The sequence below is a fragment of the Condylura cristata genome, unplaced genomic scaffold (genome assembly GCF_000260355.1).
Source record: "Condylura cristata isolate star-nosed mole 26May11 unplaced genomic scaffold, ConCri1.0 scaffold00025, whole genome shotgun sequence".
NCBI lineage: Eukaryota > Metazoa > Chordata > Mammalia > Eulipotyphla > Talpidae > Condylura > Condylura cristata.
The window spans coordinates 31,713,685-31,725,379 of record NW_004567126.1 but is presented as its reverse complement, the minus strand read 5'-3'; the positions used below and the strand labels follow the sequence as shown (position 1 = coordinate 31,725,379).

General features: G+C 64.9%; 3 protein-coding genes across 3 annotated transcripts in view; 1 reads left to right on the top strand and 2 right to left on the bottom strand.

Moving 5' to 3' along the window:
• The window catches only part of XAB2 (XPA binding protein 2), a 6,812-nt gene extending 1,282 nt beyond the window's left edge, over nt 1-5,530 (bottom strand). The window contains exons 1-14 of the mRNA XM_004689423.2: nt 5,461-5,530; nt 4,924-5,072; nt 4,534-4,657; nt 4,134-4,331; nt 3,244-3,378; nt 2,991-3,155; nt 2,386-2,530; nt 2,047-2,198; nt 1,847-1,966; nt 1,557-1,688; nt 1,346-1,477; nt 1,146-1,259; nt 234-396; nt 1-166 (exon numbers count right to left, since the gene is read on the bottom strand). The exon at nt 1-166 is cut by the window's left edge and continues 8 nt beyond it. Of these exons, the coding sequence (XP_004689480.1) occupies nt 1-166; nt 234-396; nt 1,146-1,259; nt 1,346-1,477; nt 1,557-1,688; nt 1,847-1,966; nt 2,047-2,198; nt 2,386-2,530; nt 2,991-3,155; nt 3,244-3,378; nt 4,134-4,331; nt 4,534-4,657; nt 4,924-5,072; nt 5,461-5,511 (1,946 nt within the window). The 5' untranslated portion in view covers nt 5,512-5,530. The remainder of the gene's footprint in view (nt 167-233; nt 397-1,145; nt 1,260-1,345; nt 1,478-1,556; nt 1,689-1,846; nt 1,967-2,046; nt 2,199-2,385; nt 2,531-2,990; nt 3,156-3,243; nt 3,379-4,133; nt 4,332-4,533; nt 4,658-4,923; nt 5,073-5,460) is intronic.
• Nucleotides 5,531-5,677: 147 nt separating this feature from the next.
• On the top strand, nt 5,678-7,228 carry PET100 (PET100 homolog (S. cerevisiae)). The gene is made up of 4 exons (XM_004688971.2): nt 5,678-5,824; nt 6,455-6,541; nt 6,706-6,738; nt 7,086-7,228. The coding sequence occupies exons 1-4, from the start codon at nt 5,798-5,800 to the stop codon at nt 7,167-7,169; spliced, it is 231 nt and encodes a 76-aa protein (XP_004689028.1). The 5' UTR covers nt 5,678-5,797; the 3' UTR covers nt 7,170-7,228.
• A 4-nt stretch (nt 7,229-7,232) lies between these two features.
• On the bottom strand, nt 7,233-10,109 carry PCP2 (Purkinje cell protein 2). The gene is made up of 5 exons (XM_012729359.1): nt 10,033-10,109; nt 9,035-9,161; nt 8,354-8,468; nt 8,061-8,185; nt 7,233-7,407 (listed from the first exon to the last, which is right to left on the bottom strand). Exons 2-5 carry the CDS (start codon nt 9,086-9,088, stop codon nt 7,288-7,290), a joined length of 414 nt encoding a protein of 137 aa, XP_012584813.1. The 5' UTR covers nt 9,089-9,161; nt 10,033-10,109; the 3' UTR covers nt 7,233-7,287.
• Between the last annotated feature and the right edge of the window lie 1,586 nt (nt 10,110-11,695).

Sequence of the window (11,695 nt, the reverse complement as noted above, 5' to 3'; positions counted from 1 at the left end):
CGGGTGTGGGTGACGCCGTAGATCTCAGCCGCCCGCTTGATGTAGATGTTGAACATGTCGTACTGCTGCGCGGGCTCCACGGCGCGGGTGGCGCGCTCGTACACCGCCATGGCGTGCCGCGCCAGGCCCCACTCCTCCTCCAGCTGCGCGTACAGCAGGTACAGGGCTGCGGGCGCGGAGGGTCAGCCAGCGGCAGGCCCCCCCCCCCCCCCCCGGGGCCCGCCTGGCCTCACTCTTGGCGTATCTGGGAGGGCAGCCGTCCAGGGCCTGCTCAAAGAGGTCCCGCGCCCGCTCCAGCTTGCGGCCCCCGTAGCGGGCGATGAACTTGGTCAGGTAGGTGCTCCAGATGTCAGACACATTGGGCCACTTGAACAGCGAGATGCCGCGCTCGTACGCCTGCCCGAGGGGAGCCGCGTGAGGCCACGGGGAGGCGCCCGGCGCGGCCTGCCGGGGCTCCGTTCCTGCCTCTCCCGGCTGGGCAAGCCGGTCCTTCTCCGTGCACCCCACTCACTCCCTGCACCCCGCCCCCCACGGCAGTCAAGAGGGACTGTGCGCTGCCTGCTCAACTTCAAGGACAACGCCGGCCTCGGGCCCACGGCACAGGGTGACGAGGGCGGGCGCGCTGCAGATGGCAGGTGCCGGCCGAGGGGCGGGCAGCGCTGTGCACGCACACGTCCCGTTTGTAAATGCGCAGCCTCCACACACACCCGGTGGCAGGGCAGTCTCCGCGCACACACGTGAGCGCCCCACACGCCTGTGACGTGTGCTGAGTCGGGGCAGGCGGGCGGGCACACGCCGACACCCCACATACGCGCAGGTGGGAAGGGAGCCCGCTGGGGGCTGCACTCCATCCCCCAAAATTCTCGGTGATGCTTCGCCCCCTACCTCTGACTGTGACGACTCGGAGGTAGGTCCTTTAGGACGGCCCCTACTCCGATACGACTGGCGTCCTTCTCAGGGGAGGACTGACACCCAGGGACACGCGGAGCGAGCAGAGAAACTGCCGTGCGAGGCCACGGTTCGGCGCCCGTCTACCAGCCCAGGAGAGCCCCGGGAGGGCCCACGCGGCCGCCCCAGGTCTGTGCAGCTCAGCGCACGCACTGCCCAGGAGCGCCCGCAGGCGCCGCCACGCCGGCCCTGCCCACCTTGAAGCTCTCCTCGAAGTACTTGTGCTCCTCCAGGAACATGGCGTAGTTGATGACGATCTGCGGGGTGGCGATGCGCAGGTCCAGGATGCGGTCATACACGGCCTTGGTGGACTGCAGGCGGGGGCAACAGGGCATGTGGCCGGGCCAGCTGGCTGCGCCCTGCCCCCCGCACGGCAGCAGCGCCGGTCGCAGCTCACCTGGAAGGTGCCCAGGCTCTCCTCCAGGTCGGCAAGCATGGACCACACCTTCAGGGACTTGTACACCCGGTTCTGCACGGGCTCCGAGCCGTCGAAGTACTCGGCGCGGCGGGCAGGCAGCGCTGTCGCCTTCTGTAGGGAGATGGCGGCGCTGCTGGGGTGCCCCGGCCCTGGCGGAGCCACAGCCCCCCTGGCCTGGCCTGGCGCTCACCCGCAGCAGGCGCAGCGCCTGGTCGTAGTTTTCGTGCCGGAGCTCCAGCTCGCCACACTCACACCAGACACTCGCCAGGTCGTCCACCTGCTTGAAGCTCACCTTGGTGGCCTTCTCCAGGATGACGCGGGCCTGCGGGTGGCCAGGGTCAGGCTGCCAGCCCTGCTCGCACACGCGTGCACGCTCAGACACACGTGGCCGTGTTGGTGCCCCCTGGGTCCATTGACCGCACACACCTGTGCTCACGACACGTCACGCACGCACACACGCACGCACCGCGCAGCACTCACATCGTCCAGCTGCCCATTGTCTTCATAGAACTTGGCAAACGCGACCCACAAGGTGTGGGGCTTGCCCGTCGCCTTGAAGGGGTCCACTGTCTGCACGGCTTCCGTGTAGGTGTTGATGATCTGGGCGGGAAGGGCCAGGTCAGGCACACGGCCAGCCCGGCGCGGGGTGGGGCGGCTGAGGCGGCGGGGCCACCACGCACCTCCCGGGGGCGGCCCTGGTGCAGGGCCACGCGCTTGTGCCACTCGTGCACGTGGTGCGGGTTCTGGCGCAGCAAGACGCTGTTCAGGAGCAGGGGCCGCCGGCCGATGAGCTGCTCGAAGCGGGCCAGGCGCAGCTCCAGGTCCACGTCGTCTGGCGCACAGGAGGCCGGGCGGGCAGGGTTCCGTCACCTCTGTCTGGCAGTTCCCGCCCCGCCTTCGCCACCCCAGGCCCATCCTGATCCCAGGCATGCCCCGAGACCGGCGCCCCTTGGACCGTCCCCAGCCCCGGCACTCACCCCCCAGCCACCCACCCTGTGGCCCGCCAGCCCCACGCTCACCCTCCTCCTCCCGCCCCAGCTCTGAGGTGGTCTCCATCTTAGCTGCGATCATGCTCTCTTCGAACTGGGCGTAGCTGTCAAACACCTGCGTGAAGTCCCGAACCGTCATCACCGTGCGGATGGCCTCCTCGTACACGTCCCGAGCCTGCACAGGTGAGAGCGAGTCTGGGGGAGGCTCGTGGCCCACTGGGGAACGTGGCAGTGCTGCCCTCAGCAGCAGTTCTGAACCCCAACCCCACGGGGCCTTCCCTGGCTCTCCCCTTCCTTGCCCTGCCGGAGGGATCCTGGGGCCGCCGGTTCACCCTCAGTAAACTGAGAGCGATGGCACAGCTCACCCTGAGGCACAGGTGAGAAGTGTGGAAAGCTCCTGACAAGCCCCAACACCAGCCTCCCCAGAGCCACCCTGCAGATCCACTGTGCAGCCTGGCCAGAGGACCTGCTGGTGGCTACCAAACACCCCTAACGCTGGTCGCCCCCCTTCTCCAGCTCACATTCTCCCAGTCCCCAAGTGGGGCCTCGCTTCTCTGCCCATCCCTGACTGGACCTGCACGGCCACACTACTTTCTGCTCACACCTCTCCAGGCCTCCCCCGGGAGCCCACAGACCTTCTCAAAGTGGCCGCTGCGGATGTAGTAGTCGGCCAGGGAGCACCAGAGCTTGCCCAGCTGGTCAGTGAAGCGGGTGAGGCCCCCTCGGATGATGGCATCCACATTCAGTGACTGCACTTTGTCTGGGTTCTGGGAGATGAGGTCGCACAGCTCGTGCCACAACTGCAGGCGCCCAGGAAGAAGTCTCAGACAAGGTCCCCAGGAGATGGGGCACGCACATGGGTCCCCCTACCCCACCCAACGGGCCCACCTGGTAGTTGGATTTGCCGGCTTTGGACACGAAGCGCTCGTCGTTCACCACGGTGGCCAGGCGCTGCGCGGCCTCGTCCAGCCGATCACTCGACTTCAGGTACTCAATGTATTCCTCTGCGCTCTCAGGGCTGAGCTGGGGACCAACCGAACACCAGCGGTAGCTGGGGTGGCAGGGACGCACGACCTCCCCCGTGCAGTGGCTGCAGGCCTCCAGTCATCCACTCACCCCGCTGTGGCCGAAAGCCAGCAGTACTGACCAGTCTTAACCACATCTGTCCAGACCGGGCCCATGGCCCATCCTTGCTCACAGCGATCCAGCCTGGCCCACATGTTCAGCGACAACCGTTTAATAGGTCCAACCTTGACTACAGGGTCTACTCTCGACCCCTGGTCCAACCTCACCCGACTGGCCTGGCTTAGGTTCTGTAACTGAGGCTGCTCAGCTCCAACCCTGCTCTCAACACAACCCAGAGAGCAGCGTGAGAAAGAGGTCACGTCCTGTGACAGACACTGTGTGTCTGCCATGTCTGCACTCACCTCACCCTGTTCGCGCCTCAGCCTTCAACTCTGCCTGTCACGCAGCTTTAGTTGCAGTTTTACTCTGGTTTCCGCGGTCAGCCGCGCACAGCTGCTCCCCTCTCCACCCCCCCTCCCCAGCAATGCTGAGAGTTGCACGCAGGCAACTCTTAGCTACACTAACCACGGCCTGCCTGAGCACCGACATGAAGCAGAGGACTGGCCCGTCCACACAGAAGTGTACCTCTCTCCAGGGGCTCTTCGCCAAACCCCGCCTCTCGGGCGGTGTGCTGTTACGGCGCTAGCGTCTCAACAAGCTGGCTTCTGGAAATGTTGGTGCAGGCCACCTGCCTCACCCACTGACGGACTTACCTTGAGGAAGCGCCGGTAGCCTCGCACAGCTGTCTCAGGCAGAGGGTGTGAGCGCAGGAAGCGCAGGTACAGGGGCCAAATACGAGAGTGCTGTGTGATGGGCAGCGCCCGGAGGGCGCGGTCAAAAGTGCGGCGGGTGTGGGTCACGCGCCCCTGGTCCATCAGGAACTGGCAATAATCCAGCCAGAGTCGTGGCATCTGCAGGTGTGGAGAGGCAGGCAGGTCTGAGGGGCCGACACCGGCCTTGCCACAAAGACAGCCAAGGACGCAGCACAGACGCCCGTTCCTCCGGGCCACGTCTAACTCGACCTTGAGTGGACAGAGGTTCCAGGACCAACCCGCTGCTTCCCCACGTCCTGGACTCTGAGCCCCAACGCCATGTCCCCGGCCAGCTCCCTACCTTGTGCATGAACACAAAGGCCCTCTCGTGGCAGTTGTTGACGTCTTCATAGGCAGGGTCGGTCACACAGCGGTGCTTCACCTGCGCCCGACGTGCCTTCAGGTAGCGGTACCAGAGCTTGTAGCTGGGGAATGGAGGTGGGTCAATACCACCAAGCCCTAGAGCCCTTCCTCTGCCCCAGGAGGCAAGTGCTGGGAGAGGAGATCGCAGATGGGTCACAAGTCTCTGCCACAGGGGCCCGGACAGGGCCGCAGGGAAGAGGTGGTAACCTGTCAGGGGCCGTTTACTTGGTGACCCGACACACGGCTATCACCCAGGACCTGTTCACCTCGCTCTGACTGGGCACGGGGGCATGGCGTGCGGCAAGCAGGCCGCTGGCGCAGTTCCCACCTGCAGGGCAGCAGCTTCAGCGCGCGCTCATACAACTGATTGAGCCTGGGCTTCGGGGCGCCCTGCTTGAACTCAATGTAGCGGAGCCAGCATTTGACGGAGAACTGGTTCCGCATGATTTCCTCCTCATAGGGGAGGTCCTCTTCCTCCTGTGGCGGCGGGAAGCGGGAGAAGGGGCCTCAGGGCCAGGCACGGCGCCACCCAAACCCAGACCCCACGAGCCACCGCTGCGGCCAGTTACCACGTATCCAGAAACCAGGGCTCTGGCCCAGACGTTTACGCCTCGGGGGTCTACAGCCCGCAGTCTGGCCCTTCACCTTGACAACCCTTCTTCACTCAGGCCGCCAAGGCGCCGGTTCACGCACCAGGCCAAACCCTGCCCAGCCTCGTCCGGCACTCACAAGCCGGCTTGGGCCCGTCGGGCCGCGGGCAGACAGAGCCTTAGTCTAGATCTCCCGAGAGGCCACACCCGACACCCTTCGGCATCCGGGCCCCTACGCCCCCAAGTGGGCCACCACCGCCCTGCCGCGGACTCACGAAGACGAGGTCCGACCGCTCGGGCCGCGACAGTCGCGCCATCACCACCATTTTCCTGGCGCTTCAGCTACGAATTCGCGTCGCCGTGTAGTGACGTTGCGCTGAAGCCCCGCCCCCGGGCGGCCCCCTTTCCCATTGGCTTAGCCCCTCGGACGTCACGGCCCGCCTTCTTGACGTTCGATTTCGCGACCGGAAGCACAGAAACGGCTCCCAGAGATGACGTCGTATTGAAGCGCCTCAACCAATCGACTTCGGAGCGGCGGAATCCCAATGAGCTGCTGTCTGGCTGGAGGGTTACCTTAGGGCAGAGGCGGCTCTGTGGACTCGAAGGGGCGAAATGGGAGTGAAGCTGGAGGTGTTTCGGGTCAGTGACACCGGAGTCGCGTGGGAGATTTGTCTGAGGAGTCTCCTGGATCGACGGACGGGGGTCGGGAAAGGAGGGACTCCGAGAGAGGGCGCTCCGAGGAACAAGCTCCTGGGATCTGAGAGGGGCGTCTGCGGTGGAGACACAGAGGGGGGGCCTTGGCTTAGGGGCACCCTGGGAGGGTCGGTGCGAGGGAGGCCTCCGGGACGGGTGATCTGGGGACACGATCCAAAAGGCTCGGGCCCCGTGGGAGCTCTCGGCTCAGGGTGGGTGTGTGTCTCTGAGAGGGAGACCTCTAGACGGTGTAACGAAATTTGAGGCCTTCTGAGTTGGGGGTACCCCGAGGGTCTGGTTTGGGGGGCAGGCAATAAGCTCCCAAAGAGCCCTTTGATGGTAGTCGGAGCTCTGTGCGCCCGGCCCATGTGTTCGTCTGTATCAGTCTGCTAGGCTTGGGGCGGGCTTTGGGAATAGGTCATTTGGATTGCAGGGGCCATAATGGCTTGATGGAAGTTCCAGCGTTCCTGGGGAGGCACGGAGGGCGAGCTCCTGGACTTTGCAGGAGGATGGTCCCTGGGCTCTGGCAACGCGTGCACGGTGGGGAGGATGGTAACCCCAGCTCTGCCCTTCCAGATGACACTCTATCTCACGTTCCCCGTGGCTATGTTCTGGGTTGCCAATCAGGCCGACTGGTTTGAGGACTATGTCATACAGCGCAAGGTGGGCACACGGAGTGTTCATGGTCGTTCTAGGGGGTGGAGAGGGTACAGGGCCAGCAGCAACCTGCTGGGGACCCACGTCTGCCTCCACACTCTAACCTGCCCCGGATGTGGGGCGATGGAGGCTTCTGGGTTAGGTCGCTAGCTGTGACTTTGTCCCCACAGAGGGAGCTGTGGCCACCTGAGAAGGAGGACCAGGTAAGCTACCAGCTCTTCCTCCATCTTCCTCAGCTTCGGCAGAGGAGCCCGCTGCTGGGAGCAGGTGAACATAGGGGCAGGGATGGGTTCACATGAAAATGACACCCCCCACCGTGGACAGGGAACTGAGTGCACAGGCACACGTGGCCCCCTTATTACCCTCTCCCTGAAGGGTGAAGCCGATTCCACTCAGACCCCGGTTGCAGTTGGCATAGGGCTCCCAGTGTGGACACTGGTCTCTGAAGCCATGGCCTGGAGGTGTCGAGGGGCAGGGTAGTGGGTGAAGGGGCCAGGCCCTGAGGTATGTGTGCCCCTCCTTCCTTCCCATCCCACTCCCCCCCCCCCAGCGCCAAGAGCTAGAAGAATTCAAAGAGCGGATACGGAAGCAACGGGAGGAGAAACTCCTTCGAGCTGCGCAGCAGAGCCCCTGAGGCCTCCGCGTCCTAGCCCTGCTACCCGTGAACTAATACACGCGCAGTTCCCGTTGCTGTGGGAGTGTTTTATTGTCTGCTTTCGGGGGCCACGCAGGACCCAAGACGGCTCAGGCCCTCAGGGGGCTTGTGTCTGGGGCTGGGGACTGCTGTTCCGGCGGAAGCTGAGAGCAGCCGGGTCCTGAGGAGTGAGGAGGGGTTGAGGGCTGAGGGTTCCAGGTCGTTTCTGTGCTCCATCCTGTGGATGAAGAGGAGTCAGCCAGGGGGCAGGATCGAGGCCAGTTTCCTCGCAGAGCGCAGAGACCACACGAACATCGGGAGTGGGGGGAGAGGGGGCGCAGTCGGCCCCCCGCGCCTGTCCCCCATCATCGGCCCACACCAGCCCCACAGTCTGTGTGCCCTGGCTACCGTGCATGCACAGTGGTGTTCGGGCGAGCGCTGGCGGGCCCCGGGGTCTGGCTGAAGCATGCATCAGAAGCCAAGCCACGGCGCATACATGAGACGCAGACATGTGAATGTAAGCAGACGCGTGTCCGCATGGGGTCACGCGCCCCTCCCTGGTGTCTTCCCCGAAGGGTGTCTGTTCTCCAGCCTCCCTCAGCAAACCTCTGCACACCCTGGATGTGGGAGCAGCAGCTGCAAGGTCCAGTCACTTCTCACAGTAACACGACCGCCCTGACCTTTGTCTCGCCCTCTGAGGGCAGAGGTTGGGTTGGCAGGGTCCTGCGACCGATGGGGACACAGCCGGCGCTCCTGCCGGGCACTGCCCCCTCCCCCCAGGGCAGACGCCGCCGACTTGGTCAGTGGGTTCCTGTGCTCTCCTGGCCGGAGGGGCAGGGGTAGCGGATTGGGCCCGGCTCGTGTCTCCCCAGCCGCAGCAGTGTCACCTACCTTGGGGCCCACAGGCTGGAAACCAGGCAGGCTGCTGACTGTCACACGCTGGTCGTCCATGCGGCGACCCTGGGTACTGGCCAGCATGTCCATGAGACTGTCCATCTCGGGTGCTGGGCCAGTCTCTGCGGAACAGGGATGTGTGGGGATGGACACAGAGGTCAGGGGCTTGGCCCGGCTGGACCCCTCGCCCGTCCTGCGCCCCAGGCTGCACGCGCACTTCCCCACACGCTACCCCGCTCACCCCCACCGCAGACAGCAGCCCCACCCCCACGCGCCGCCTGCCCGCTCACGGCTCTCGGAGGCCTGGCCCGGCTCTGCCCGCAGCAGGCAGCGCTGCTCCTCCATCCGGCCGCCCTGCACGTGGCTTAGCAGGTTGAAGAAGCCCTCCTGGTCTGGGGCGCCTGCCTGGGAGAGACACGCTTGGTCGTGCCGCCCCTCAGCTCAGCGACCGCTTACCTCTCTGGCTGCCGGCTCCCACCTCGCCGAGGGCTGTCCTCCCCCCCGCCCCCCCCCCGGCTCTTACCATGGTCCCCACCAATCTGCTCTGCAAAGCTGCTCCAGATGAGGCTCGAGGCTCCTCCCAGCCCAGCCCCACCCCAGGGCCCAGCCGAAGTCCCTGCTCACGTGGTGCCGCCTCAAGGGAGTGGCTGCCCGGCCAGCCCCGGCCAGCCTAGGTTGGGGCCTGGCTGGAGGGGGCCTGGGGACTGGGACACAACCCAGGGAAACGGGCCACCCCACATCCCACACGTCCCCCAACTCTGAGCTGAGCCCCGAGCCCCGACCCCCTGTTCTGGGGCTGCGACCAAGCACTCAGCCCCCTTTCACCTCAGCACCTCCTTGAGCTGCAACTGGGCCGGGGGTCCCAGGAGACCCACTCACTAATTAGGTGCCCTACAAACTAATTGGTCTTGTCACGTACAGGATCCGGAGGGCTTGGGTAGGGGAAGGCTGAGGGAGCAGGGCCTGCTTACCTTAAAGTGGGGGGCCAAGCCCCCACCCTCCACCTTTTCTTTCTGGTGTGTCATTGCCCCTGCTCCCTTTCGCCAGCCCCGGCCTCTTCTCTGCTGGCCTCTGTCCCAGCCCCGTGCCAGAGGCTTTCTAAGAGACCGGGCGGTGTGTGTGGTGGGGAGTCGGGAGCTGGGTAGGCAGAGAACCCCCCGCTCCAAATCCCCAGCTCACGCCCCATCTGCTCCCACCCAAGCTTAAGCCCCATAAAGATGATCCAGATAATTGTTTTTGCATCACGATGTCTGTTCTGTCACAAGGGTAGGAGGTAGGGTGACTCACGGGGCCCTGAGAACTCTCAGGTGGGGTACAGCAGCGGGCCAAAACAGCATCCACAGTGGGGAGGGTGACTGGGCCCATCGGGAGAGGACAGGTCAACAGGCCAGCTCGGGTGGACCAGTACCCACACCACTGACTGCACCCCCACCCCGCCTGCCGGGAAGGCAGGGAGGGGGATGGCCGAGACCCCAGCAGCCGGCCCAGCTCCGCTGCTGTCTCGCAGCAGCCGCTGCTCGCTGTCCCTGCGCCCCCCATGGCCCCGGGCCAGCCTCGCATCTCGGGTCTCCCTGCCACACGGCCAGGTGAGCCGTCAGCCGTCACTCCGGCCCTGCCGGGAGCTGGGGTTGGACCCTGGGGAGAGGCGGAGGAACACCTCTGCTCCCCTCGGATCTGCTCCCCCTCAGTAGCCTGTAGGGAGGCGCTGGGGGTCCAGCGCACACCCAAGATGCCTTTCTGGAAGCGGTTTCCTCTTGGCTGAGTGGGCCGCACTGTCACCGCCCTGGTCTACGAGCCAAGCTCGTCTCACACAGGCCTCCTGCACCCGGGGGCCACGTTCACCCCTTCTCTGTGGCCCCAAGTCCTGGATGCCAACATGATTTCCTGCCCCTTCCTGTGCTGATGATTCGTTTCCCAGGACTGCCCTGACCAGGAAACAGCCGCATTGCACAAAGGCCCAGGAGGTTACCTTCCTGCAGCTGGAGGCCAGAGTCTGAAATCCAGTTGTCAGTCCCACACTCTTCTGGCGCCTATGGAGAGCGTCCTTTCCTGCCCCTCCTGACCTCCAATGCCGGCAGTCACTGTGGCCCTTGGTTTGTTGCTCCAGTGCCTCGGTCTCTGCTCTTAGCGTGGCTTCACATGGCCGTCGTAGGCATGGGCCGACATGCCGGCACACTCCAGTCTGAACTAACTCCACCTGCGGCCACCCTGTTTCCAACGAAAGCAAATTGGAGCTGAGGATTTCATCCCATGGGACAGGGGCGGGGGTCGGGGTGTGTGCAGAGCGGAACGTGGGTAGCGCCTCAGCCCACAACAGTTGCAGGCCGTCACCCTCCCCAAGGAGAGTGGGGCCAGGCCAGCCATGTAAACCTTCACCACCAGGGGGCGGCTGAGAAACTCGGTGCTTCCAGCTTTCCTAACCCTTCCCCAAGGTCTCCCAGCCACACACCATCTTTGCCCCTGTGACCGCCCTTCCCCCAGAGCAACTGGGGCCTCCTTTCCCCAGCTCAGAGCCCTCCCTGGATCCCCACTGTTCACAGGAAAACCCCGCACCTGGGGGTAATAGGAATGTCCAATTGACAGGGTGCACAATCCCAGGGACGCTAGGATGGCACTGTCGCCAGCAGGTGAACTATTTGGTGGATGAGATGCTTCTCAGTAGAGCCGTGAGAGAAGGGAGGGGGAGGACCAAAAAAACTTACCTGGGATCACCGGCCATGGCGGATGGCCCAGGACGGTCCCGGTTGCAGTGCCGAAAGCCCTGCACCCAGCGCCGCTCAGCCAGGCAGATGAGCCCCTTGCGCCCAGAAGTCCAGCCCCTGAGCCCCCTGCTCTGGCCTCCCGCCCCTGCCGTCCCTCCCCAGAGCCCCTCCCTCCACTCCTCCAGGCTCATCTCTCTGCTGCTCCCTGGTGATGTCGGCATCAGTCTGAAGACCACTCCCTGAGGGAGCCCCTCTGGCACCCCCGCACCACGTGGCACTTGCTACACACCAGTTTACCTTCTCTGGGGCAGAACTGATCATTTCCTATCACCTTGAACCCCCCACCCCCCACAAACACACTTTAAGGGCCACATGGGCAGTCTTACCCACTGTTATCTTATCCAATAAGCTTTTACCAGAGCCAGATGGAGACGTCAGGGCTGAGGCACTTCGGGACTGTGCATTGGCCCACACGCATCACCCTCTGACCCGGGGCCGCGGGCTGCGCTGGACTGTGCCCACCGCCTGACGGCAGCTCCGCGCTGCGCTGGTCCCCAGCGAGCGAGTGTGGATGGAGGTGCGGGTGTGTGCACCACGACACACCCTGTGCGTGTATCGGCATGCGGATGAGACGGCGGGGCATGCCCCGTGATGCACCCCTGAACACAGGCCCTTACAAGCCTTGGCCCTGACTGCGCCTGTTTCAATCCCGGGACGCGCAACTTTCACTTGGCCCCGCTGTCAGCCTCGGGGAGGGCGGAGTCGGACTCGGCTCCCAGTCAGTGCTGGCAGCGCCAGGCCTCCTGGGGGCTCGTGGAGAGGTTCCCAAGCCCGCTGCTGCTGCTGCTGCTGCTGCTGCTGCTGCTGCGGCTAAGCGAGCCGCAGGTGTGCAGGCGGGTCGCGGGTCTGGGCCTCGCGGCCCCAGCACTC